The sequence below is a fragment of the Camelus dromedarius genome, chromosome 9 (assembly GCF_036321535.1).
Source record: "Camelus dromedarius isolate mCamDro1 chromosome 9, mCamDro1.pat, whole genome shotgun sequence".
Taxonomy (NCBI): Eukaryota; Metazoa; Chordata; class Mammalia; order Artiodactyla; family Camelidae; genus Camelus; species Camelus dromedarius.
The window spans coordinates 19,064,886-19,091,622 of record NC_087444.1 but is presented as its reverse complement, the minus strand read 5'-3'; the positions used below and the strand labels follow the sequence as shown (position 1 = coordinate 19,091,622).

The window sequence follows — 26,737 nt, the reverse complement described above, 5'->3', positions numbered from 1 at the left end:
TCCCTTCCCATTACCACTTTACTACAAAACTGTTTCTCCTTCCTCAGGGAAAAAAATCAAAACACCCTTGTTACTTGCTCTAAAATGGAGAATTGAGTTGCTTTACATCTGAGGTCCTTTTCAGCTCTGGGTAACTGAAATTATGAGAACCACTAAGTAACCTGTCAGAACAGGGAGGGCCACGTGAACCTTAGGGTTATCTTCTCAGCATATATGCAGATTATAAGAGGGATTTGAGTCTATAGAACCAGAGGACCAGATTTCTTCTTTTCTCGTGCTCTGTTTCCAAATGATAAAGGCAGGGAGACTTCCAGAACTACTGAGTTCTCCCATTTGCAGGTGCTTCTGCTCTAAAGATTTTCATGATAGTAACTCCTTTATGACTACATTTCAAACCCATAAGTAGATCATGATTCATTAAGCAGCAAATTGTGAGGTAAGTTTGGGAAATACCAGAATGCATTGCATATAAAGGTAACTGTTGTCTTATGAAACTTCTGTTCAGCTATGTGTATTGGATCACAGTGTAAAATATTTCTTGCTGTGGGTTATGGTTAGAAGTTCCAAAAATGTTATATTTATGATGCATGTATAAAGCTTGCTTTTTTGTTTTTTAAACAAATGGTTTATCACTTCTTAATCCCAGTTGCACATCCCTCAATTTTTCATAGGAATAATTTATAGTTTTTAAGGGATCTAGTAAAAATAACAAAATGAAAATCAAAAGTTAGTTTGTAGTAACTCAGTAGTGATGCTAAGTCTTATTTGTAAATTGATTGTTTCATAGGATTAAATAGGTGTGTTATTATTGTAAAGTCTGCATCTTATATTCGGTCTTCTGTCGTTTTTACAGTGCGCATAGACCCTTGAGGCATTCTGTTGGGAGGAGAGAGAAAGGTTTGGAGGAATATGTGGCTTTATTTCACTGTTGTTTAATTTCAGATATGAACTTCCGGCCCCTTCCTCGGGTCAGAAAAATGACATTACTGCATGGCAAGAGTGTGTAAACAATTCTATGGCCCAGTTAGAGCATCAAGCGGTTCGAATTGAGAACCTGGAACTAATGTCACAGCATGGATGCAATGCCTGGAAAGTATATAATGAGTAAGAAGCTTTCTTTTTTAAACCCATCCCACCTATATAGTCTTGCTATTTTTATTTTTTATGTGGAAAATAGGGTAGGGAAAGTGAGATAAAACTGGGACAATGTCCTAGAATGACAACCCATATGAAAGGCCGCTGCCTTGAGACTCATCTCACAGTTTTGAGAATACTAAGGGAACCTAAACCATCCTAACACATTAGTTGTATAATATTGCGATGATGAGTTCTGAGGTCTGATTTACAAGTCACAACTTGGTAGAATGTAATCCTTAATGTGGGGAGTTGCTTATATAATCAGCTCTCATTAGTTGCATGTTCTGCTTTATAAAGTGGCCCTTGAATGCTGAATTAGCAAATACAGTACCATTTCTCCTGGGAGAAATAAGTCCATATGTATATATACACATCTTATCTAGGTTTTAATCTTTAATCCTTTAAAACAAATCATCCTGGCAGATTCTGTTTTCTTTATTTTAGTTTTAAAAAAAGACTTCAGAAGTGTTAAGTGACTTGCCAGAGTTGAAAATTAAACTCCATCCTTTGCTCATCCTTGTATGAGACCTGAAACAAGAAGGCAGAGTGTCTCCTTGTTCTGCTCCAGCTGAAATGTGCATGTCCAGCAACTCAGGTTTTTTGCTCCTGTGAGCATGTACATGAATGATTGCAAAACACTTCAAGTATTGATTTTGGGGTTACAAATAAGTTTGAGTGAGTAGGCAAATTCACAAGTACATAATCTGCAAATAATGAGAATTAGCTGTAAGTAGAGAATTAACACCAGAAACAAAGTGCCAAAATAAGCCACTGAACTCCTATTTCTGTTCCATGTGACTAGCCTAAACTTCAGGCTTTGTTATCATTTAGGGTTCAATTTCCTATTTGAAGAATTTGGTGGTTAGATGATCTCCATGGCCTCCATGGGTAAAACTGTTTTTAGGGCATAATTCCTGAGACAGTAAAGCAAAATCATAAAGTGATAAATACCCTTTCTCAAGTTTTCAGAATCATGTTTAAATTTCTGTGGCCACATAAGGACCTGGGAGCAATATCCAGAATTTGGTAAATGACAGAACAAAAAATTCAGTTAATATTGTGAATATGTTACAAGAGAAATAAAGGAAAAAAGGAGTGGGGTGGTTAAGAAATTTAAGAGAGCAAATCAAAAAAATCTGTATTTCATAAAGTGGAAGAACGTGATCTTTGTCCTCAAGAAGCTTTATCTAGTTGAGGAGGCAGCATAGTCTGCGAGATAACCAGTAGTTCATTTTTGGCAGGACGAGGGCAAGTGCTGCATTGCGTGCTGTGGTCTGTAAACTACAGAGACCCAAAGAAGGGATGTTAAGGATTAGGGTCATTATAGAAGGGTGGGATTTGTTTTGTTTTGTTTCGTTTTAATTGAAGTATAGTTGATCTACAATATTGTGTTAGCTTCACTTATATAACATGGTGATTCAGTATTTTTGCAGATAGTACTGTATTATAGGTTATTGCAGGGTAACGGATATAATCCCCTGTGCTATACATTATATCCTTGTTACTTGTCTGTTTTATATATAGTAGTGTGTATCTGTTAATCCCATACCCCTAATTTGTCCCCCCTCACCACGTTTTGTAACTGTAAGTTTATTTTCTAGATCTGTGAGTTTGTTTCTGTTTTGCATACACATTCATTTGTATTGAATCCATACATAAGTGATAATCAGACAATATTTCTGTCTCTCTGATTTTTTTCACTAAGTGTAATCTCTAGGGCCAGCCACCTTGCTGCATATGGCAGTATTTCCTTTTTTATGGCTGAGTAATATTTGTGTGTGTGTGTGTGTGTGTGTGTAATCCAGTCATCTGTTGATGGACACTTGGGTTGCTTCTGTATCTTGGCTATTGTAAATAGTGCTGCTGTAAACATTGGGGTGCATGTATCTTTTCAAATTAGAGTTTCCTCCAGGTAGATGCCCAGGAGTGGGATTGCTGGAGGTGCCTAGTTTTTTGAGGGACCTCCATACTGTTTTCCACAGTGGCTGTACCAGTTTACATTCCCAACAGTGTACAAGAGTTCTAAAAAAAAGCGTGAGATTTGGACGCTTAGAGGAGAGTGAGAACATTCCAGGAATGGAGGAAAACATAGATGGGGGGGGCATTAAATTATAGAGAACGTTGCCTTCAGCTTGACCTAGAAACCTTTAATAGTATTCTCTTACCTGCAAGGTAAAGTCTAGACTATTTGATATGACATTCAAAGCAAAAGGCTGTACCTCAGTTACAGACTTTCACTCCAGCCAGACTATCCTCTCTCTGGTGATTATCATAAACCCTGCTCCAAGCCTTTACTCATGCCTTGCCTCCTCCTGGAATACCTTTAACTATTCTACCCAAATTCAACTTATTGAAGGCCCAACTCTAATCTGCTTCATTGTCTTCCCTGACTGAACTTCTGCCTCTGGTACTCTCTCCCTCTTCTGAGTAACTACACAAACTATTATGCACATCAGTTGTTTTCCATTTAATCACGTAACACTTTACAGTGTTGGCCATTCCCCTGAGTAAATTCTGTCTCCTCCAAACCCAACAGATGCTTCTCCAGAGGTGATGTACTGTATCTTCTCAAAGTAAATTTTCTCTCCTCATGAAAAGATTTGAGGGTGTCAAAGCTAGGCAGAAATCTTTTAGCTCTAAGTAGGTCTTGGTGCAGGACTGCTAGAATATATATATATATATATATATATATATAAAATTAATTAGGAGAGGATTCTGTACTTGAAAATGAAGGGAAACCTTCAAAGTCAGACCCCAGTTTTACAGATAAGCAGATTTAGCCCCAGTAATATCAAGTGACTCATCCAAGGACACATAACTATTTAGGGCAGAGCAGGGACTAGAACCCAAACCTCTGACTTCCATAATTCAGTGCTGTAAGTTTCAGCATTCAGAGTACTTGAGGAGGGACCTGTATGCTTAAGAGGGAGGATGAAAGAAGGGAGAAGGCAACAAATAAACTGGGCGTTCAGGATGAGGTAATTCAGAGGAAAGCTCCCTGTCAATGGTCAGAGGTCAGGAATGGAGTACTAAGCTTTTGTTGTCCTCAGCATGGAGTGATTGTTGAAGTCGAGGAAAGTGGGATGAAGTGAAGGAAAGCCTGCAGAGGCACAGCTGTTTGAAGACTGAATATCCAGAGAATTGCAGTTAGTTATAGAAGATCAGTCAGTAGAGATAGAATAACTCAGGAGGACAACAGAAAATTCGAGTCACGAAAGCCAGGAAACAATACTGAATCTAGAGCAAGAGCATAGTGTGGCCAATGTGAAATGAACTCTAAGGTGATTCTCTGCTGCCTTAAGAGGACATTGATACAATATGTGAATTGTATCTCAATAAAGCTGTTACTTAGGGAAAGAGGGAGAGAGATTGAACTCTACCCTTGAATCACTTCTCTAATAATAATAGTCACATGGAACTCTGTACTGCTCAACTTCTCCCCTCTGCTAGTTAGAGCCAGCTTGGACCAGCATCTGAATCTGTGGCCTTCCACAACAGTTTTTTTTCTTCTCTGTAGTTAGCAGTAGACAGGAGGGGTGAATGACAAGATAAATGTAGATAAAGAGATAAAAAGCTAAAAGAGGGTTTAAATGTGTATGCTCATCAGATATTTTCCATCTTCTCTATGAAAACAAGTAATAACAGTTTAAGAAGTGATATAAGTACACAAAATCACAGTATCATTAAATGGCTGGCACTCAAGAGTTTAAAAGTCCTGAAGGAGAAATCACTTCTGACACTTAGCCATGTTACTTTGACCAAGTTACTTACTCTTTCTAAGTTTTGTGTCCTAATATATGAAATAGGGATAACCATACCTACCTCAAAGAATTCTTGTGAGAATTACATTAGCTAGTATTATAGAGTGTCAAACATGGTGTTTGGCATGGAGACCTCAGTAAATACTAACTATTTTTAGCAGAAAAACTTGACCTTTTATGAACTAGATGGTTCACTTTTAGTTGGTACTATTTGAACTTAATGTACATTAATCTGATTTTCCTCTTTTCCTTCCTTAGGAATCTAGTTCATATGATTGAACACGCACAGAAGGAGCTCCAGAAGTTAAGGTAAATTGTCTTTCTTCTTATTTTAGAATAAAGTTTATTTGAATCCTTAATAAAATGAGAAGAAAAAAGAACCAACGGACTATAGTCTTACAACAGTAGAGAGCTGATAATCCACTCTTTGTCCAGTATCTAGTGTTGGGTTTGCGCTACCTGAGTGGAGGAGAAATAGACCTGAGGTCTAAAAACATCTCTGCTGGGTCATTTGCAGTTTGCAAGTCTGCAGACATTGAAAAGTCACTTTTAGAAGGGAAAACAATTGTTGAATAATATGTATAATCTTATTTATGTAAAAAAAAAAAAACTAATCTCTACATGCACATACACATATAGGAAAGAATATGGAAGGATACCCACCAAAAACTGAATAAAAGTTAACAGGGAAAAGGAGAAGCACACGGAAGGAGGGATTTTCGATTTTTAATCTGTGTGTGTCTGTTTGATTCTCCACAGTGAGCATGAAATTTGTAATTGAAAAGTAATTCGAAGAAAATTAATTACTGGAATTAGTCTATGACTACTATATTATCTATTCTCAAGGGATTAAAGAAGGGTTACATAAATTACAGATTTTTGTGCTAATTTTAGCCTTACATTAAAATATAGATGGGTTGTATAAACCATTTTTTTTTTACAGGAAACATATTCAAGATTTAAACTGGCAGCGAAAGAACATGCAACTCACAGCTGGATCTAAATTAAGAGAAATGGAATCAACGTGAGTACCTATAATTCCATCATCTTTTAAATTGTTTAGCACGTTTTAACATCAAGATTCAACAATGTGATTCAAACAGCGTTCAAATGGGATGCCACAAGTGTTGAAGAAATGCTGTTTTCTGAATCCCACTCTTGACTGCCTCTAGGTCTTTCTGAAGCATGGGCGTGGAAGGAAATGAGAGAGTTACAAACAGAAACTGAACCACTGCTAATTGATTCTGGTCTTAGATCACCCTTTTTCTGTCCAGTTTTTCTGCTCTGAATAGGATTCTACCTATATCCTCCTTTTAAAAGGAAAAAAAATTTATTTTTTAACCCTTGCAGGAGGGAGATTTCATACTTTCTTTATAATTTGCCTTGTCTCAGGGTTGTTTTCCTCTGTTTATACATTTTGTTTTTAAATTTGTTCTTCATATACTCAAATAAGTTTATACAAATCTCTGAAAACGATCATGAGTTTTGTATCATTTCTTTTTTGATTTGCCCTTTCCCTAACCTCCCTCCCTCCATCACCCACATCATTCTCCTTGTTCCACCTTCCTGTCCCCCTCCAAGTCCCCAGTGTTATCAGTTATGCATCTTTCCACACTGTTCTTTCAAACTTGTTTCTTCTACATGGACTTCTGTCTACATGAGTGTTTCTTTTCATTTGTCCTGGAGATTTTTTTCTGAGGGAAGGAGAAGGCTCCTTGAATCTATGGAATTTTTTCTAACAGTTGTAGGAATTTCTTCATCATTTTTCTCTAACTACTGCCTCTGCCCTATTTTCTCTTCTTCTCTCTTAGCCCAATTAAATACCAACTTCAATCACTTTTCTTATCTCTTCAGCTTTTTCTTATTTGCTTTTTTTAATTAAACTTTTTATTTTGAGGTAATTGTAGTAGGTTCATGTGCAATTTTAAGAAATTGTAATACAGAGAGGTCCCGTGTACCCTTTACTCATTTTCCCCCCAATTGTGCCTCAGTTTTTGAAAATGGAAAGTTAATAGTGAAGGTTAGTGTTATGACCCTGGATGAAAATGTGTATACTATAAAAAACCTTGTGAGAGAAATGTTATGTCAAGTATTTTTCCCCCTTTTTTTCTTTTCTAGTTGGGTATCCCTGGTCAGTAAGAATTATGAGATTGAAAGGACTATTGTACAATTAGAAAATGAACTGTTTCAAATGAAGCAGCAGCATGGAGAGGCAAACAAAGAAAACATACGGCAAGACTTCTGAAAGACTTGATCTGGTGAGTAGAAAGGAAGGTGTGTTGGACTTTCACAGAAGATCAGGCATCTGAAGAAACAAGTCTTAAGGAAATCATCAGTGATAAATAAGTACTTAGAAATCATAGAATGTGAACTGTAACATTCTATTTGTACATTTTAGCAAAATAAAAAATTTCAATACAGTGGGTTTTTTGGTTTTGTTTTTACCATTAAGAAAAAAAAACTTCAGACTTTCAAAATAAGTATGACTTTAGAATAAAGTTATATTCATAGAATTAATTTTGAACCACCAGGACCATATTTTGTACCCAGGAGATCTTTATTGAAAGTTTTCAACATGTACAAGAAGTTGGAAACTTTTGGTTTATAAGTATTTCAAATAAAGAGGTAGTTCTAAACAGATTCTGGATTACCAAACAATACTAAAGAAATACAGTGGCTCCATGTATGATATCTGTGATCATCATCATCATAGGCTTATGACACATAAGGCTTAGGATGTGCTGAGCACTGTTCTAAGCACTTTAGATAGATGAACTAAATTTACGTGAATATAATTTGATCTTCACAAAAACCCATGGGAGTAGGTACTGTTGTGTCCATGCATGGACTGTAACAGGTGCTAATTAAATAATTTGCCGAAGTTGTATTAGCTAGAAAGTGTCATCCAGATTTTGAACACAGTAGTCTAGCACCATGGTGTGTTCTTACCCCTCTACTTGTAAGGAATTAAAAAGTGTAAAGGATTCCTGCTCAATTCAGAAAAAATACTTGGAACATATCAAAGGATAAGTAATCTTCATGTACAAAGACCTTTTACAAATCACTGAGATGTGAACTACCAGGAAAAAAGAGATGTTTAGCATTAATACAAATTAAACGTAAAACTTTTTAAACCTATTATGTTGATAATTGTGAGTGCTTTTTTTTTTTAAGATATAATTGACAATATTATGGCTCAATGCTTTTGAAGGTACATGTTTTCCTGAAGGAAACCAGATTACAGAATAATGTGTATAATATCCCATTTATGATTTTTTTAAAAATTGTCTTCAATTTTTGTAAGTTACTCTTTAAAATAAAGTGACTGGGAAATGAATATGAGATATACTGGAAGTTACAGATCTTTAGCCTCAGAAGTTCAGTGGTCTTGAGCAGTTGACTGCTCAATTACAGAGGACAGTAAATTAGAGAAAAGTATGAAGCACTTAGGAAACATTGTCAAAAAAGGTATAGTGATGAAGTTTAAAATCTTTCAAGATTTAGAATCAGCATCCAACATGCATCACAATGGTCTAAACCCTGGGGAAAGTTCAGTGGTATGTTAAAACTGTTGTAGATTAATGCTTGCTACATATTTCTTTATGTTGGGGGTGGGGCGGTAAGGAATTACATTTTAATTTTCTCAACAGATTTTTTTTTTTTTTAAGATGGATTAATAGACTTTTCAAAGGTGGCCACACTGATGGGGAAAATTACTAATGTGATTTAGGATTTTTCTGTGTTTTAGCTTTCTGGGAGCAGCAGCCTTCTCCCACCTTCCCCATTTTTATTTCTAACTTTTCTAAATTTATTTAAGAATTTATATATAAAAGGTAAGTAACTTTCCCTCATGAGCAAATGTCTGAAAGGTTGTACACTAAATATTTTAACTGGCTAAAGAGCTATGAATGACTTCAAGGGTTCCATGAACTACTTCACATCCTATGTAAAGTTTTTTTATGTATGTGTGCATTTTTTAGTAGTGTGTAATTTGCATCAGTTTCCCAAGGGGGTCTGTAATGCAAGAAGGAGCCTCTCCCCCTGGTAGACATGATTATTGTGTCACATCATTTTGTCATCCTCTGTCCTCTTCCTTCTCCGCAACCAGATTCAGCTTAGCTGAACTACATCTTTTTTTGAACAAGAAGCCCATTATGTTCATCTACACTGGCAAGACTGAATGATTGGATAGAAAGCACATGGTCACTGGCAAGGTGAAAAGAGGATATGAATGTTGTGGAAGTTGTGGAGTGTTTTGAGTCAAGGAATAATAGCAGGACCAGCAGGAAGATCAGTATTGCTGACTGTGGACAACTCTAATAAATTTGACTCATGTTTGATATTAACCACCAGACCATTTCTTCTGTGGCTCAAGAGAGAACTCTTTCACTCCTGTCTACTCACAGTCTGCTATAGTCTTGGTGCTGTTGCTGAAGTTCTTTGGTCCATGTGTTCCTTAGCACAAGTCTAGCTGGATTGCAGAGTTAAGTTTATGATTATGATATAATGACAACAATAGCAAAGCCCATTCTGTAAAATCTGGGTTAGGGGAGATCTGTTACATTTTAAATCAATCAAAATATCTTCAGGCTCTTCAACATCAGCTCTGGAAGATAGAATACAATGGAGCAGTGCCTTCAGAATTCTTACGCAAAATTTCCAACCTAGGACTCTACATAGTCAAATTATCAGTTAAGTGTGGGGATAGAATAAAAACCTTTTCTGTCAAGTGAGATCTTGAAAGCATTTACATCCTGAGCATGTTAAGGAGCTACTGGAGGATGGACTCCTGATCCAACACAGGCAAAGGTAAAAGGACTCTTCCAAGGAGATTGGTAAAAGAGGATCCCAGGATTATATCTGTACACTCAACAGAGGGCAACCAGTTCATGTTGGAATAGTGTGACTCAAGAAACAAACATTTTGATAGCTCTCATCACAAAGATGCCTACTACCATGGCACCATCTTTATATCCTGAGGAGCAGGATGCCCACATGAGCCTGGCCCACATTGCTGACCTACTCTTGGCTCGCTCTATGTCCCGATGAAGTTCCTGTTCCTTCCTTGACATGCTGAAAGTGTTCTGCTATGTCCTACTTCTGTGTGGCTTAGAAGTAGAAAATTCATAGGAGTTCATCTCCAACATATTCCTGTCAAATGTGCAGTCCCTAGCCTACATCCCGGCCTGGCCAGAGACCCCAAAGATGCTGAGTCCTTTGTCTCCCAGGATTCACTTTTATAGCCTTGTCCCCTAACTTCTTGAGAATAGGCTCTTATAGCTGTTAGGGAAGCCACGGCCAGACGATGGCCTACAGATTGTTCAGCTTATTTTCTCCCAGAGGTCTTCATGCAACCCCATTGAAATACAGCCTTCTGCTATTGACTAAACATTTGTGCCCCCTGCCAAATTCATATTTTGAAACCTAATCCCCAATACGGTGGTATTCGGAGGTGAAGCCTTTGGGATGTGGTTAGGTCATCAGGATGGAGTCCTCATGAATGGGATTAGTGACCTTATAAAAGACCCTGAAGAGCTCCCTCCCACCTTCTCCTATACGCAGGCATAGTAAGAAGACTGCTGTCTGTAAACCAGGAAGTAGGTTTTCACCAGACACCAAATCTGCTGACACTTAGGTCTTGGATTTGCCAGCCTCCAAAACTGAGAAATCAATGCTTGTTCTTCCATCTTCCCAGTATATGTTACTTTTGTTATAGCAGCCCAAATGGACTAAGATGCCTCTATACTTCTCAGTTTTTATATTAATTACCTTTCACATTTATTTACATGTTAGATAATTACAGTAGGCTGAATAATGGCCCCCCAAAGGTGTCCAGGTCCTAATCCCTGGCACCTATAAATGTGTTACTTTCCTTGGCAATGGAATTTTGCAGGTGTGATTAAGTTACGGTTCTTGAGATGGGGATGTTATCCTGCATTATCTGGGTGGCCCAATATAATCACAAGGACCCTCATAGGAGGGAAGTAGGGGGTCAGACAGGAGAGACAATGCTAAACTGCTGGCTTTGAAGGTGAAGGAAGGGGACCATAAGCCAAGGAGTGTAAGTAGCTTTTTAAAACTGGAAAAGAAAAGGAAACAAATTGTCCATAGAATGTTCTTCTCCCAAAGAAACTCAGTCTTGTAGATCAGTTTTAGACTTCTGACCTCCGGAACTGTAAAATAATACATTTGTTTTGCATTAAGCTAAGTTTGTGGTGATTTGCTACAGCAGCAATAGAAACTAATAGTGAATAAAAACAGTAACTGATTAAAATGGGAAAAAAAAGTTTATTATAGGCAATTAAGAAATTGCAGGCAAAAAAGAAGAAAATGAAAATTATTCATAAGCCCAGTACTCGAAGATAGCCACTCTATGTGTCAGAAGGTACTATTTTTATTTAATGCCAGAAGAATATGTAGTCACAAACAGAAACCACATATTTCATTTAATTTCAATACAAATTTATTGGACACCATAGAATTGAAAATGAGTAAGATTGGCTAACGGGATACTTAGTAAACATTTATGAATAGATGTTTATATTTCTGTTTTACCCTGTTTTCTACCATAAGGACTAGCATTTATTACATTACATCCTCTTTGCTTCCTCCATCCTTAGAATGTATTTCTGCATACTGGAACTATCTGCAAGTGACAGAAAGCTAATTAAAACTATCTTAAGCCGTAAAAGAATCTTTATTGGTTTATTTAACTGGAAAGGACAGAGGTAGAGCCAGCTGCAGGGTCAACTGAATCTCCAGGGATTCTATGTCATCCTAATTGTTTTTCCTGTCTTTTTTCTGTCTCTCCTCTTCTGGTCTTATTCTCTTCTACAGATAAGCTTCCTCTGTACAACAGGAGCCAGAGCCAGATCCAAGGCAGCTCCAGACTTACACCATGCCACTTTAGCAGTGCCAGAGGAAAGCAAATGTATCAGTGTATATAATTCCAGAGAAGAGTTTCGGTTGACCTGGTCTGGATTCCATGTTCAGTCCTTGGACTCAGAGGTATGGCCAGCAGTTTGGAGTACTGTGATTGGCCAGGCTCAGGTCATGCACCTGTGGCCTTGGTGGTAGGGAACCATAGTCAGCAGCTGATTGGATTGGACTGATAATTCCTCAGAGTAAAATGGGGATGGTGCTTCCACCACCAGAAGCAGAGAAAGAAGTTGGGAAGATAAAAATAACATATCTGTTATACTTTGAATCTTTCCTAGATTAAAAGATAACCCCTTTGATTTAGCTGGCCCAGTATGATAAACCATTTTTGCCCACCTACTCCCCGTGATGTTTTTCTTTATAGAGAAAAATGTAATAGACACGTTATTTTTATTATGGTATAACATTAGTAGTGGAGAATTGGAGATGTTTTTTACTGGTCTATTGTGTAGCTGAGGCTGGGAAATAGCCATAAAAGTCAACATCTCCTAACCTTGCTATAGTGATTTGTTGAGAGATGAGGAATAAGTAATTTGTTATTAACAGTAGGTCAATATCTGAAGCTTTTAATAACTGTCTTTTAAAATATATTATACAAATTCAGAATTAACCCTATTATGCCTATCCGACTTGGTTGGATTCTTACGTTTTTTGAGAGGGAAAGGGATAAACTCAGCTTACCGTCTCAGTGACTTATTGTAGCAAGGACTACTACTTGTCCCTCTGATACATGTTTTCCCCTTCTATAATAGTAAAAGTTTTAGCTGGTCACATGGATACTCAGCTAAAAACTAATTTTCCAATTTCCTATCCAATCAGGTGCACACACCATGTGACTAGGTTGTGTTCAGTGAGACAGGAACTGAAGTGATATATACGACTTGCAAGTCATGCTCTTAAATTTTCACATTTTATCAGCCAGGAATCTTACTCCTGGATAGTGATGACTTATCCAACATCACACCATAAATAACTGTCAGACTACATTAGAAGGAAGGGTGGAGTACATACAAGGGAAAAGAATTCTGTGCTGATAATGATGTGAGCAATATGTTTAGTATTTATTTTACTTAAATGATTAAATAGTCTGTCAATGCACAGTAGCAGGAAATTTCCATTTTAATGAGATTTGGATACAACATAGCAATTCATATTCATTAAAATGGGATTTTATTGTACAGTAAAAGCCATTAATATCAACCACAATGTTTTGAGTTACCTTCAGTTAAACTTTGGTTTTCCCAAAGCTGATTTTGTACCATCATTAAAAAATTAATCACAAGAGACTGTCAAACCATTTGAAGAGAATAGAAGTACACTAGTAATATTAATTTATATACAATTTACTACAGATAAAAATGCCTTTTAAATGGGTATCAACATTTTTTATATCCAAATTTTGTTCATATGAGTATAAAATCTCACTCTGCAGAACCTAGAAATGAAATCAAATGTTTCATTATATTTCCAAAAGTAAAGAAAAATGCTTCAAATACAATAGGAGAAGTGTTAATACACTAATATCAAATTTTCTTTCTTTAGATCTTGAAAGTTTTTGGTCAAGTAGTGTAAGACTACATAATTCAGGTCAGTGAAAAGCTCAGATTTGTCTTCCCTCAGTCCCCTCTTTATCCTCTTCACTATACAATCAATTCTCTTAAAGGAAAGATGTGTACAGCTTAGAAAATAACTTTTCTTAAATTGAATTGTTAGTGACCATGTATGTTAAGCTTTTGCTTATAGCTATAATTAAATCTTAACCACTCTCTAAAACTGGCTGTAAGAATATCGACTTTGCCACACTTATGTACCTTTGCTTTATTTTATGTTTTGTATTTTTCACTAAAGTTGAAGGCCTTTCCTTCAATCCACATTTTGTTAGGCTCTCCTACTTTAAGAGAGAAACTGCTTATTTCTTGTAGTATTCTTGTTTGACAATAGAGGGCACAAGTTCATTAAGAAGTGAAGTAAATTACTTAAGGAGCAATTCATAATACCTGTCTGCTCTCCATTTCATGATTTAAGAAAATGGAGGTAATTAATTTACTCTGATGTTTCACGTATTGAAGGAAACCCCTGTCTTTTTCAGAGATTAAATTTAATCTCAAATAGATGTCACTTTCATTGTTAAAAATACTAAGGGCACCTGACTCTCCAGGTTGTCAACTTGCCCTACTAAACCATCAGATTAATACTTTGTAGATCTGCAAAGAAACAGTTCTACTTTATAGAGAATAGTAATTACTTTACCACCTTTAATCTCAATTTCTAACAAAAAATATACAATAACATATATTGATGTATTCTAGTTATTACAGTTCTTTTGCATTAGTTTGTTCTATAGAAAAATGAAGTGATATTCTAAACTTTAAATTTGAGTTCCTTTCTTTAGTTCCTTTTGGCTATCTAAAATGTTAAAATTTTAACTTCCATTGCTTCATTTGATATAGTTTATAGACTATTAGAAAGGAATTAGAGAAGGAATATGTACTTTTAATAAATGTCATTCTACTTTAGATAGTATTTCTTAAATAACTAATACTTAAAATTGATTTCTTCCTTGTAATGTAAAAACTTCACTGTTAAATCATGTCTCCTAAAACATGATAGTCATACACAGTAAACAGTTCTCTTCTCTCTACACATAAATACCACCAATAAAATCGTTTTATAAGTCTCTGAACTAATACTTAAATGGCACACATCCTCTACCAACTCTACAGTTTCAAGTAAGGATTTGGTCATTGTAAAAGATTAGTTTTAAAATTACATAATGTGAATGTGGTGGAAAATGACACTTATGTTCATTAATTCTGTTTGTATAATAGCACCTATCTTTGTTCTATTTATTGTCTTATGTTCTAGAGAATTTTTCCTTCTTAAGCTGTATAACTAATGTGTATACAATAAATTAAAATGTTTATAAAAAAGGGAAAAAAGAAAAAGGCAATGATAGTATCCCAACAGCACAGGAGAAACAGATTAGAAAAGTAGAAACCATAGTAACATAAAACAACGAAAATTGTAGCATAATTGTAGAATAACTCAATAAAATTTCATCATGGGTAATAATACGAATTCCCAGTATTCTTCCAGGTTCACTGAATTTAATTATAAAAAGGGACTTTAAAGAAGGACCAGATATCTTCACATATCAGAACCTTCTTGTGGCACAAGATAGAATAATAAAATGAACACAGTTTTTATGTTAATACCAACTAATCAATTGTAATTGGCATAATTACTACTTTGCTATTTTCTCCTAGTATTCATTATTGCTGAATACATAATTACAGCACAGGATATAATTTATTCTTTGGCAATATGTCAGTTGCAGACCCAGCGTTTTCAATAGATGTTTCCCTTTACTGAATTTGCATGTATTATAAAGAGTACAGTGTAAGCCTATTTACTTCAGGGTTAAAAACTTGATAATTTCAGTGAGCACTGAATGTTACTTATGTCTAAACTACATCTATTCATCTTGTTGAGAAAAGGACATTTTGAAAAACAAGAGTTCAGGATTTGCATATACTAACTACTATGTATAAAGTAGATAAACAACAAGTTTCTACTGTATAGCACAGGGAACTATATTCAATATCTTGTAGTAACCTATAGGGAAAGAGAATATGAAAAGGAATATATATATGTACAACTGAAATACTATGCCTTATACCAGAAATTAACACAATATTGTAAACTGACAATACCTAAATAAATAAATAGAAAAACAAGCATCATAAGGACAAAAATGTAATGCGGGCCATCAGCAAATATAGATGCCCAAACTCTCTATCCTTTTTCTTTCTTTTTTTTTAGATTTTATATTTTTTTCTTTCTATATATATGTATTTTTTGTTGAAGTATAGTCAGTTTACAATGTTGTGTCAGTTTCTGGTGTACAGCATGATATTTCAGTCATACATATACATACATATATTCATTTTCATATTCTTTTTCATTATAGATTACTACAAGATATTTAATATAGTTCCCTGTGCTATACACTAGAAACCTGTTGTTTTTCCATCCCTTTTCCACACGACTTCTTTCCCTCAAAATCTACCAGACCAATCATTGTCTTAGCAAGCTATTTTTCACAGGCCTTTGGCTATGGACACTTGGAGGCAACCATTCTAACAATGCTAACCATTTTACCCCCTATTTTAGAAGGACCATGTTTTGTTGCCCATTTTTATTGTTTTAAATTTCTGAACTTTGTTCATGGTGCTTTTAAACTGAAGGACAGTAATGTACTTAGCTGACAGCTATCAGGTAGTATAGTGTTTGGTGGTTTTTTTAAAAAGTGGCACTAAGCACAAAATATATAAAAGTAAGATATTTTGAACAACTGCAAAAATAAATAAATAAAACGGCGTCACAATCTCTTTGTGACCTGAAACAGCACTCTGTAAAATCTTCAGCTATGGACTACTTCTGCAGAGCACCTGTGACCTGCAAGTATATTACTATACAAGGCACCCAGCAATGTGCTCCATTAGCCAAGGGTATATCCTGCCAAGCCATGTTTACTACCAACTCAGTGTTTCCTTTTTATTGGTGTTCATTATTTATGCTTAGCTATTTGTAGCTATACTCTCTTCACAGACTGAACTGATGTATATTATCAAAAAAGATATGTGACCTTAGATATTGCAGGTTTTATAAAAGGTACATCTTGGGGTTCTAAACTATGGATGACAAAATTTTTGCAGAAAACTCAAGCCAGAATTTCTACAAATTTTTCACAGTTAAACTGTTAAGTAGCATAGATGAAAAATTGAGTGAAAATATAATTATCATAGGTGTTGCAGTTTGGTTTCCCAGGGGGAAAAAAATCTGAGATGGAAATTAGCATGCAAGAAGTTTATTAGGGAGGGTTCTTGGGATCAACACCTGTGAAAGGAGTGGGCAGGAGGAAAAGCTGAACTGTGATGCAGCTGCAAGAAGGGCCTTGAGCAATCCCTACTGGGAGATCTCGATCTGGGATTACGCTTCTGAGCTTTTCTGGACTGGGGTGGGTTGGCTGGGCTTTGTAAATACCATCAACCAGTTATTGAATGTGGGCTGCTCCTGGTGAGGGAGCATGGCATTGGGCAAGGGGCCTCTCTTGAGCCAAGGCAAGTTCCAGAGAGGGACTTAGCTGAGAGCTGCCAGCTGGCTACTCTCCCAGAAGCTGGAGTGCTTTGGACCTCAAGGTGGGTGATTTGAGCAGCACACCCCAGCGTCCACCATGCTGTGAAATTGACAGTGGGAAAAATTTACTAATAGCAGTAGACATTTTGTGCAGTAAAAATAGCTGAGATCAAATTACCTATGTGCTGTACCTTAAAAAATCACAATCCTGCCAAAGAATCTATGGGAGCTCTCTGCTCACTCCAAGTCAGTTCCAAACCCCATTCTCTGTATAAGAACCACCATAATCTGACCTTATGCTTCCTACTAACGCCCTGCTTCCCATGAATTCCCAAGTGAGATCTTCAAGTTCAGGCAGATAAGTGGACTCACATCTTTACTTCTGCCCACATTTTCCCTCTTCTCTATCTAAATCCAGCCCAATTCCACTCTCTCTATTAAGCTTCTATATGTGTATTATCTTACTCTCTTCTCTGAATTTGCATTGCACATGCTGTGCCACAAAATTCACCCCTTAATTATAAATGATCTCCATCTCCAGGGATGTGTGTGTGTGTGTGTTTGTGTGTGCGTGAGTGTGTGTGGTGGGGGGAAGGTGTAGGCTATGGTCCCCAGTAAAATAGCTCCTCCAGAGCAGGTTTTGTGCCTTGTATCATCCCATGCCATCTACCATGTTAGTGGGCGTATGATAGACATTGAATAGTTTCAGAGGTTTAGAGACAGAAGAGACTTTAGGGACCACTTAGTCCTATCTAATTTTACAGATGATTTAACAGAGGCTCCAAAAGATTAAGTTATAATCCTCCTCTGAACTCCCACATTACTTTGTTTGTACCTCTTTTATAGTATTTATTGCTTTCTATTTTTTGTTAATTATGTTCCTGCCTGTTTTACCAGTCCTTATCTGTATTTTTAGAGACTACTTCTCTTCTTCTGCCCATTGCTGGTATTCCCTATGGCCCCGTTGGGTTGTTTTTTTTTTTTTCTGGGGCTTCCATTCTTACAGACTTCAATTGCCACCAAGAAATTGAATGACTCATTAATCTGTATCTTTAGTCTGACTTTCCCCTCAAGCCGTCTTTAGACAATTCCACCTGCATGTTTTACAAGATTCTCATACTCAACTGTTGTCCTTGACACCTCCATAATCCTTATATCCAACGGGCCACCCAATCCTATTCATTTACTTTGGAAATTTCACACTAGTCCTGATCTCTGTATTCACTGCCATTTGTCATGAATTCAGGTCCTGTTCATCTCTGAATGATAGGAATAACCTGTTTCCTGTTCTCCTTGTAATCATTTTTTTCCTACTACTTCACCCTAAAGCTGCTACCAAAGTAATCTTCCCCCCAAAATTAACCTAATAAGTCATTCCTTTCTTTAAAATTCTTTATTGGTTCTTCGTTACCTGTAATTAAGAGCTAAACTTCTTACCATGGCTTACAAAGCTTTTCAGAGAGAGGCAGATACTGAGCCTAGTAGTTAAGTCAAACTTCCAGGAATAAATTTTGATTGGCACCTGTAACGATGTGACCTCAGGCAAGTTAATTTATTCTTTGTGTCTGTTTCCCACGTGAAAAATATACACAACAGTTGTTACCTATCTAAGAGGGTTGTTGTAAGGAATTCATAAATTAATACATGTGAAGTGCATAGAACAGAACAGGGCACACATTAAGTTCTATTATTTCTAAATCTAAGACAAGTTATCTTTTAAGTCTCATCTGCCAATTCATTATCTGAATCCAATTCTTAAGCCATAATGAAATTTTCATAATTCTCCAAACCTATCATTACATACCCTTTCACTATGTTATCCCTTTTCATATGCTTTTTCCTCTCACTGGAATATCTTCCCTACTTTGCTGCTGATAAATTTATGCTCATCCTTGAAGGAACAGGTAAGGGTCATAGCCTCCTTGCAGCCTTCCCTGCTGCCCTTCTCCATGCAGCAGTTACATTCTTCTTTATCCGTTCTTTAAATTGTAGGCATACTTTTATAATTACTTTTCACATATTATGTTAGAACTGCATGTTTTCTTGTCAGTCCTCCCAGCAAGGATATGAGTTCCTACAGGCCATGTCTTAATTTTTGTTTTCCTGATGCCTGGTAAAACACCTAATACATATTGGAGATTCAAAAACTGTCTATTAAAATGAAATATATATATATATATATATTTAAAAATTGAATAAAATTTTATAATATTTTTGGCTGGGAAGACTAAAATAGATTGTAAATATATGAATTTTTCACAAAATCAATCTGTAATTTTAGTGTAGCTCTAAATCCAAATGCTAATTGGTTTGTGTTTGCTTATTTGGTTATAATTTCATGACATGATTTCATGGTTTATCTAGAAGAATAAATGTTTGAAAAGAGCCAGGTAACATCTGGTAAAGATGAATAATAGCTGGCTAGCCATACCAAATAACCAGATAATAAATTCTTTTATAAAGCTATAGTAATTCATGCATAGTGGTATTGATGAAGAAATGGACCTAAGTCAGATCGAAGGAAAACACTGAAAGTAAGAAAATAGAATGAAATGCACATAAAGTTTAGTATGCATTAAAAAATATTTTTCAAATCAGTGGGGAAAGATAGATTACTCAAAATTGTAAGGCCATTTGGAAAAAATATATATACTTCAATTTTGTCTTTACACTTTATATAACCATAAATTCTAGATAAACTAAAAATTACAATGTGAAAAACAAAACCACTAAAGCACTAGAAAAAAGTATGGATGAAATGTTTTAATTGTTATTATTGAAGTGTAGTTGACCTACAATACTATGTTAGTTCCAGCTGCACAACTTAGTGATTCAATACTTCTATATGTTACAAAATGATCACCATTATGGGTGAATTATTTTAGCTTCTTGGAATGATGAATGCTTTGTTAAAGTGTATCTAAAAATCCAGAAACCATAAAGGGAAATAGTAATAAATTCAACTATTTTAAAGCTTGGGGTATTTCAAATAAAGGTTATACTAATAGCTTTTAGACAAATAATTGTTATTTTAAAAATGTGTTAGTCCCTTAAATCATGTAGAAAACAGAAAGTGAACTTATAAACTGAAGTTACAATGACACTAGTTTTTATAATTGCCCATGTATTTACCTTTACTGACAACTTTATTTCTTCATACAGCTTCAAATTACTGTCAACTGTCCATTTATTTCAACCTGCAGGAATCCCTCTAGCATTTCTTACAGGGCAGGTTTAGTAATAACAAATTTCCTTATTTTTTTTTTTTAATCTGGTAACATTTTAACTTCTCCCTCACATTCAAAGTATAATTTTGCCAGGTATCAGATTCTTGGTTTACAGTTTTTCTTTTGGCATTTTGAATATATTGGCCCATTGCCTTCTGGTCTCCAAAGTTTCTGATGAGAAATCTGCTAACAGTCTTACTGAGGATCCTGTATATGGGACAAGTCACTTCTCATTTGCTGCTTTCAACATTCTTTCTTTATAGAAACGTTTTGACAGTTTGATTATAATGTATTTTAGTTTGGGTCGCTGAGTTCATTGTTCTTGGATTCATTGAGCTTCTTGGATGTTTATGTTTATGTCTTTCAAATTTGGGAAGCTTTGAGCTGTTATTTCTTCGAATAATATCTCTGCCCTCCTTCTCTCTCTTCTTCAGGGAGTCTCATGATGTTTACATTGGTCCTGTGTCCCAAAGGTCCCTTCAATTCTGTTCAGTTTTCTTCTTTTTCTTTCTGTTCCTCAGAGATGGTAATTTCCTTTGTCCTATCTTCAAATTCTTTGATTCTCTTCTGTGCCTGGTTAGATCTGCTATTGAATTCCTCTAGTGAATATTTCATTTATTTTATTGTAACTTTTGACTTCAGAATTTCTTTTTAGTTTCATTTTATGTTTTCTATCTCTTTACTGATATTTTTATTTTGTTCATACATTGTTTTCTTGACTTTATCCATGTCTTCCTTTACTTATTTTAGCATATGTCAGACAGTTATTTTATTTTTTTTTGAGGGGGGAGGTAATTAGGTTTATTTATTTTTATTTATTTTTCAATGGAGGTACTGGGGATTGAACCTAGGATGTGGTACATACTAAGCATGCATTCTACCACTAAGCTATACCCTTCCTCTTCCAGTCAGTTATTTTAAAGTCTTTGTCTAGTAAGTCTGCCATTTGGTCTTTCTCAGGAACACTTTCTGTTGATTTATTTCCTTCCTTTCAATGGGCCATAATTTCGTGTTTCTTTATATGCCTTGTGATATTTTTACTATTGTTGTTGAAAACTGTACTTTTGAATCTAATAATGTGATAACTCTTGAAATCAGATTTTCCGTCTTCCCAGGGTTTGCTATTTCTTGTTTTTGTTTTCATTTTTTCTTTGATTTGATTATTGTAGATGTCTCTGTGCTAGGAATGAATCTGAGGTCTATCTAAATTTAGGGTCTTCTCAAGTCTTTTCTGAGCCTGCACCTTTCCCTGGGCATGCATGATGACTGTATAAATTCCTTTGTAGATGTGGTTGCTTTGGAATATCCTAGTCTTTAAATGTCTTTAAATGTCCTAATATGGCTCCCAAAGGGGAAAAAAATAGAAAAATAAGGAGTAAGAAAAAAAGACATCAGCCTGTTAAATCCCTTGTAAGTCACTTCAGGCAGAGCTGGAGAGGCTTGTAATAATGTGGGGCAGGGTGCAACAATGGCTGCACACCTCAGTGTGCACATCCATAATGAAGAGCAGCAATCATCGATCAGAGCACAGATCCCCCATATTTAGAGGACAAGGTCTTTATTACGCTCCTTGACTTCCACAAGCTGCATGCAAATTGCTCCTGACATGCAGGCACAGCTTCCTGCTCTGGGCCTAGGATGTAGGTAATGGATAGCTGCTGCTAAGCGAAGAGTTTAAATTTACCAAAATTAACCACAATTTACTGTCCAAGCCTTTCCCTGGAAGTTGCAAGCCTTCCTACAGACTTCAGAGTTCGAAAACAGCTACACCAGATTTTGCCAGTACAGTTGTCTAGATGGGAAGACAGCTTTCTGGTGCTTTGTCTTTCCCCATCTTCCCAGAATCCTCCTTCTGATGCATTGCTTTTTATTCTATCAGACTGGTCAATATAAAAATAATTAGTAATACTTGGTGTTGCAAATGATTTGCAGGAAAAGGTACTTTCATAATGTTGAGCGTGAGGTTAAAACAAAAAGTACTATAAACTATTAAAGCCTTTTGAGAAAGCAATTTGATAATATCTATAAATTTTTTTAATGTATGTACTTTTTGAGTCAAGAATTAACTCTACAGATGTATTTGCACAAGGACTGAAAAATACAAGCACAAAGTGTTCACAGAAGCATTGTTTGTAATAGTGAAAAAGTGGCAATATCCTAAATGTGTGTTAATGATTAAGTAAATTATAGTACATTCATACTCTGAAATACATTACAACTGGTAAAAAATAATAAACATACAAAATATTTAGTAACTACAAAAGTAGTCCTTGACACTTTTAAAGAACACTGGTCTATTATTTTATAGACTATTTCCACAATTGGGACAATCATCTCAAAACTGTCTGATGTTTTCTTATAACTGTTGAGGTTCTGCATTATTTTAAAGGATACCACAAGGTGATGTCCCCTTCTCAGTGCATCATATTGGAAGAACAACATGATATTTCTGTATTTTACTGGTGATGTTAACCTTGATTACTTGTATCTGCCAGGATTCTCCACTATACAGTATTTGTTTGACAAGAGAATAAAAACCTCTGGGGATAGATCAAAAATATCTGGGAATTGGGGGTGGGGGGAGGGTATAGTTCAGTGGTAGAGTGTGTGCTTAGCATTCACAAGGTCCTGGGTTCAATCCCCGGTACCTCCATTAAACAAACAAACAAACACAAACAAACCTAATCACCCCCCAAAATATTTTTGAAAATCTAGAAATTACTTACAAATATTTTGGGGAATATGTTATGTGAATATAAAACTGTAATATATTTAATCCATAAATACTGTGGCTTTTATGAGCTGGTTCTTTTAGAACCTAGACAGCATTGTAAAAATATGAATCTATGCACAGTTCTAAAGGACTATGGTGATTCTTTTATCATTGTGGTAAGTTGTATTTTCTAAATTCTTAAAGAGCCTTTTAAAATTTGGACTATGCAATAATCACATAATAATAAATAATTAATATATATATAAATAATTATTATATGCTATTTATCCAAACACTTTCAGTAAAGAAACAATATTTCATTTATTTATTTATTTTTAGAGGAGATACTGGGGATTGAACCCAGGACCTTGTGCATGCTAGCATGTGCTCTACCACTTGAGCTATATCCTTCCCCCCATTATTTATTTATTTATTTATTTTTAGAAGAGGAAATGATATTTCAAAAGAAAGATGTTTGGGGTAAAATATAAGTACACATACTAGAGCAAAAAACAAACAAACAAACTCCAGACTTTAAAGAAACTTTAGGCAAAAACTCAGACTTGAATTTGGGGGATTTTAGCTGATATAGTAGGCATCTTCTTGTGTGTGTTGTTTGGTTTTCCTTTGAAGTAAGGTTGAAATTCCTTTTTCTTCTCAGAGAATTAGTAGTCAAGTGAGGCTGTCAAGGGGATCATGTGTATTCGCATACTTTGGAGCCAAACTGAGGGCTCCTGTGTATGTCAAAACTATATGTATCAAAACTCATCAAATAGTACACTATAAATATGTGAGTTTATTGCATGTCACTTATACTTTTTTTTTTTCATGTTGCAATCTAGCAAATGTCTAGAAAAATAGAGTTAACAGGGGCAGGAGTTTTTTGGACCGGTGTAGTAATATTGCTTAAAGAAAGGGGCAGTGTGAATGTCCTTGACCTGTGTCCAATCTTTGTTCTTGGCAAAACCTTAGTCCAATCATTTCCGAGGCCATCAGAGGAACTACTAGAACCAACAATCAGTAAATAAATTCAATAAAAAAGTAACTTTATCCAAATTTCAAGGAAGAATTATTTGGTGAGCCAGGTAAAACGGTAAGTTCATTTAAAGGAAAGAAAATCAAATTGGCATAGACTTCCCAAAACAGAAAAACTGAATGCCAGAAAACAAAAAAGCAACACTTAAAATATACTCAAGGAAAGAAAACCAAAGATTATCTTTTATTCAGCCGAACTGTTCTTCACACATAGATTACAGATAAAGTTTTAAGCCAGCAAGAACCCAGAGAATATTGATTATTTGAACCTTTCTCGAGGAAACTGCTCAAGAACTAACAGCAGGTAGCAGAGAACATGGGCAAACTCTAGCTGAAGAGCTGCCGGTGGGAATCAATTCAGGTATAAGACAAATAAACAAAAATAAAGGTAGAGATAAAAAAAAATAAATGTGGGGATGAGGGTGACAGAATGTTTCATGCTCTGACAATGTAGGAAGACTAGAACTACAAAAAAAAAAATGGGAGAAGAGAGAGATAATTTGGAAGTAGAATAAGTTTTGAAAACCTCATCTGTAATAGCTCAGAATCAAAAGGTATCATTTAAGGGTGACAAATCAAGTAGGTAAAGGATGAGCATATTCAGTGGCACAAAAGTAAACCCTGAGTCAGGTAATGTTACTGATTGTAATTGGATGAAGAGTAGGAGGTGAGGCAGGAGGAAGAAGATACAAACTGTTCTACATGGCAGAGGAGTAAGAAATATTGCTTAAACAGAGGGGGAGAGGATAGTATATAAAGGTGTAATTATGAAGGTAACCATGTGAAAAATAAAACAGCATTTTAAATAGCAGAACTATAGTAACAAAAAATGTAGAGAAGACAAAAAAGAATTAAATTTCTTGTTACTATATATAACAGACTTACAGAAAAATACATAAAATGTGAATTGCAGAATAACCAATCATTATAAAGCACATGCTGGTTAAACACTACCCAGGTCGGGAAATGCAACATTACTGACATTCCTTCTTGATCATAATCTCTTTCCCCACACAGATAACCACTATCCTGACTTTTATGGTAATTGCATGCTTTTTTTTTTTCCCACAGGAATACCTCATTTTATTGAGCTTTACATTATTGTACTTCGCAAATATTGCATTTTCTACAAATTGAAGGTTTGTGGCAACCCTGTGTTGAGCAAGACTGTCAGCCCTATTTTTTTTAAAGAATTTTTAACACCTTTATTGTGGTATAATTCTTGTACAGTAAACTACACATATTTCAGATGTACAATTTGATGAATTTTCATACATGTATATACCTATGAAACCACCACCATCAGCCCCATTTTTTCTCCTCATTTTATTTATGTATTTATTTTTTAAAGTTTCTTCCCATTTTATCAAGATATAATTGACCTATAGCACTGTATAAGTTTAAGGTGTACAGCATAATGATTTGACTTATGTACATCATGAAATGATGACCACAGTGAATTTAGTGAGCATTCATCATCTCATATAGATAGAAAATTAAAGAAATATAATGAATATGGTTTTCCCTTGCGATGAGAACTCAAAGATTTACTCTCTGAACAACTGTCATATATAACATACAGCACTGTTAATTTATCATGTTGTACATTACATCCCTAGTACTTATGTATCTTATAACTGGAAGTTTGTACCTTTTGATGCCCTTATCCAGTTCCCCTTACCCCCACCCACTGCCTCTGGTTACCACAAATCTGATCTCTTTTTCTGAGTTTGTTTGTTTTACAAGTATAATCGACAACACTATGTTAGTTCCTGTTATACAACATAGTGTGTCAATATTTCTGTACATTTCAAAATGATCATCAGTTACCATATGTCACCATACAAAGATATTGTGTAATTATTGACTATATTCCCCACACTGTACATTTTATACCCATGATTCATTTATTTTGTCACTGGAAGTTTGTATCTCTTAATCTCCCTCACTCATTTCTCTCCTCTCCTCATCCCTCTCTTCTCTAGCAACCCACCTTCCTGTTCTCTGTATCTGACTCTTTCTACTTTGTTACACTTGTTCAATTGTTTTGTTTTTTAGATTCTACATTTAAGGGGAATCATATTTTATTTGTCTTTATCTGACTTATTTCTCTTTGCATGATACCCTCTAGGTCCATCCATGTTGTTGCAAATATATCAGCCCGATTCTCCCAACAGCATTTGCCCACTTTGTGTCTCTGTGTTACGTTTTGGTAATTCTCACAATATTTCAAACTTTTTCACTCTTACTGTGTATGTTATGGTGATCTGCCATCAGTGTGATCTTTCATGTTACAGCTATGACTCACTGAAGGCACAGATGATGGTTAGCATTTTTTAGCAATAAAGTACTTCTAAGTTAAAGTATGTACATTGTTTTTTCAGACATGTTATTGCATACTTAATAGACTACAGTATAGTGTAAACTTAAACTTTTATATATACTGGGAAACCAAAAAGTTCATGTGACTCACTTTATTGTGATATTCACTTTATTGCAGTGGTCTGGAACCAAACCTGCAATAGTGCTGAGGTATGCCTGTGTGTGTGTGTGTGTGTGTGTGTGTGTGTATACATATATATATATATATATATATATATATATATATATATATATATGTAGTTTTACAATCTATGTATACATTCCTAGTTTTGCCTGATTTGAGACCTTATATAAATAGAATCATATTATATTTATTCTTTTGTATCTTGCTTCTTTTATTTTAAAACATCTTTCAAGATTCATCCTTGTGACATATATCTTTAGTTTGTGCACTTTCTTGGAAG

General features: G+C 35.3%; 1 protein-coding gene across 4 annotated transcripts in view; it reads left to right on the top strand.

Moving 5' to 3' along the window:
- Nucleotides 1–26,508, top strand: part of BCAS2 (BCAS2 pre-mRNA processing factor) — a 30,076-nt gene extending 3,568 nt beyond the window's left edge. The window contains exons 4-10 of one of the 4 annotated variants that reach the window (XR_010382239.1): nt 943–1,104; nt 5,157–5,207; nt 5,842–5,922; nt 7,017–7,156; nt 11,736–11,906; nt 13,380–13,424; nt 25,023–26,508. Coding sequence is in view for 2 of the 4 variants with exons in the window: in XM_031457863.2 (XP_031313723.1) it covers nt 943–1,104; nt 5,157–5,207; nt 5,842–5,922; nt 7,017–7,143 (421 nt within the window). In the remaining 2 variants the exon portion in view is untranslated. Of the gene's footprint in view, nt 1–942; nt 1,105–5,156; nt 5,208–5,841; nt 5,923–7,016; nt 7,157–9,006; nt 9,245–11,735; nt 14,910–25,022 lie in introns of those variants that run through there. The other 3 variants (XR_004138783.2, XM_031457863.2, XM_031457864.2) reach the window with 3 other exon arrangements.
- The last annotated feature ends 229 nt before the right edge of the window (nt 26,509–26,737 follow it).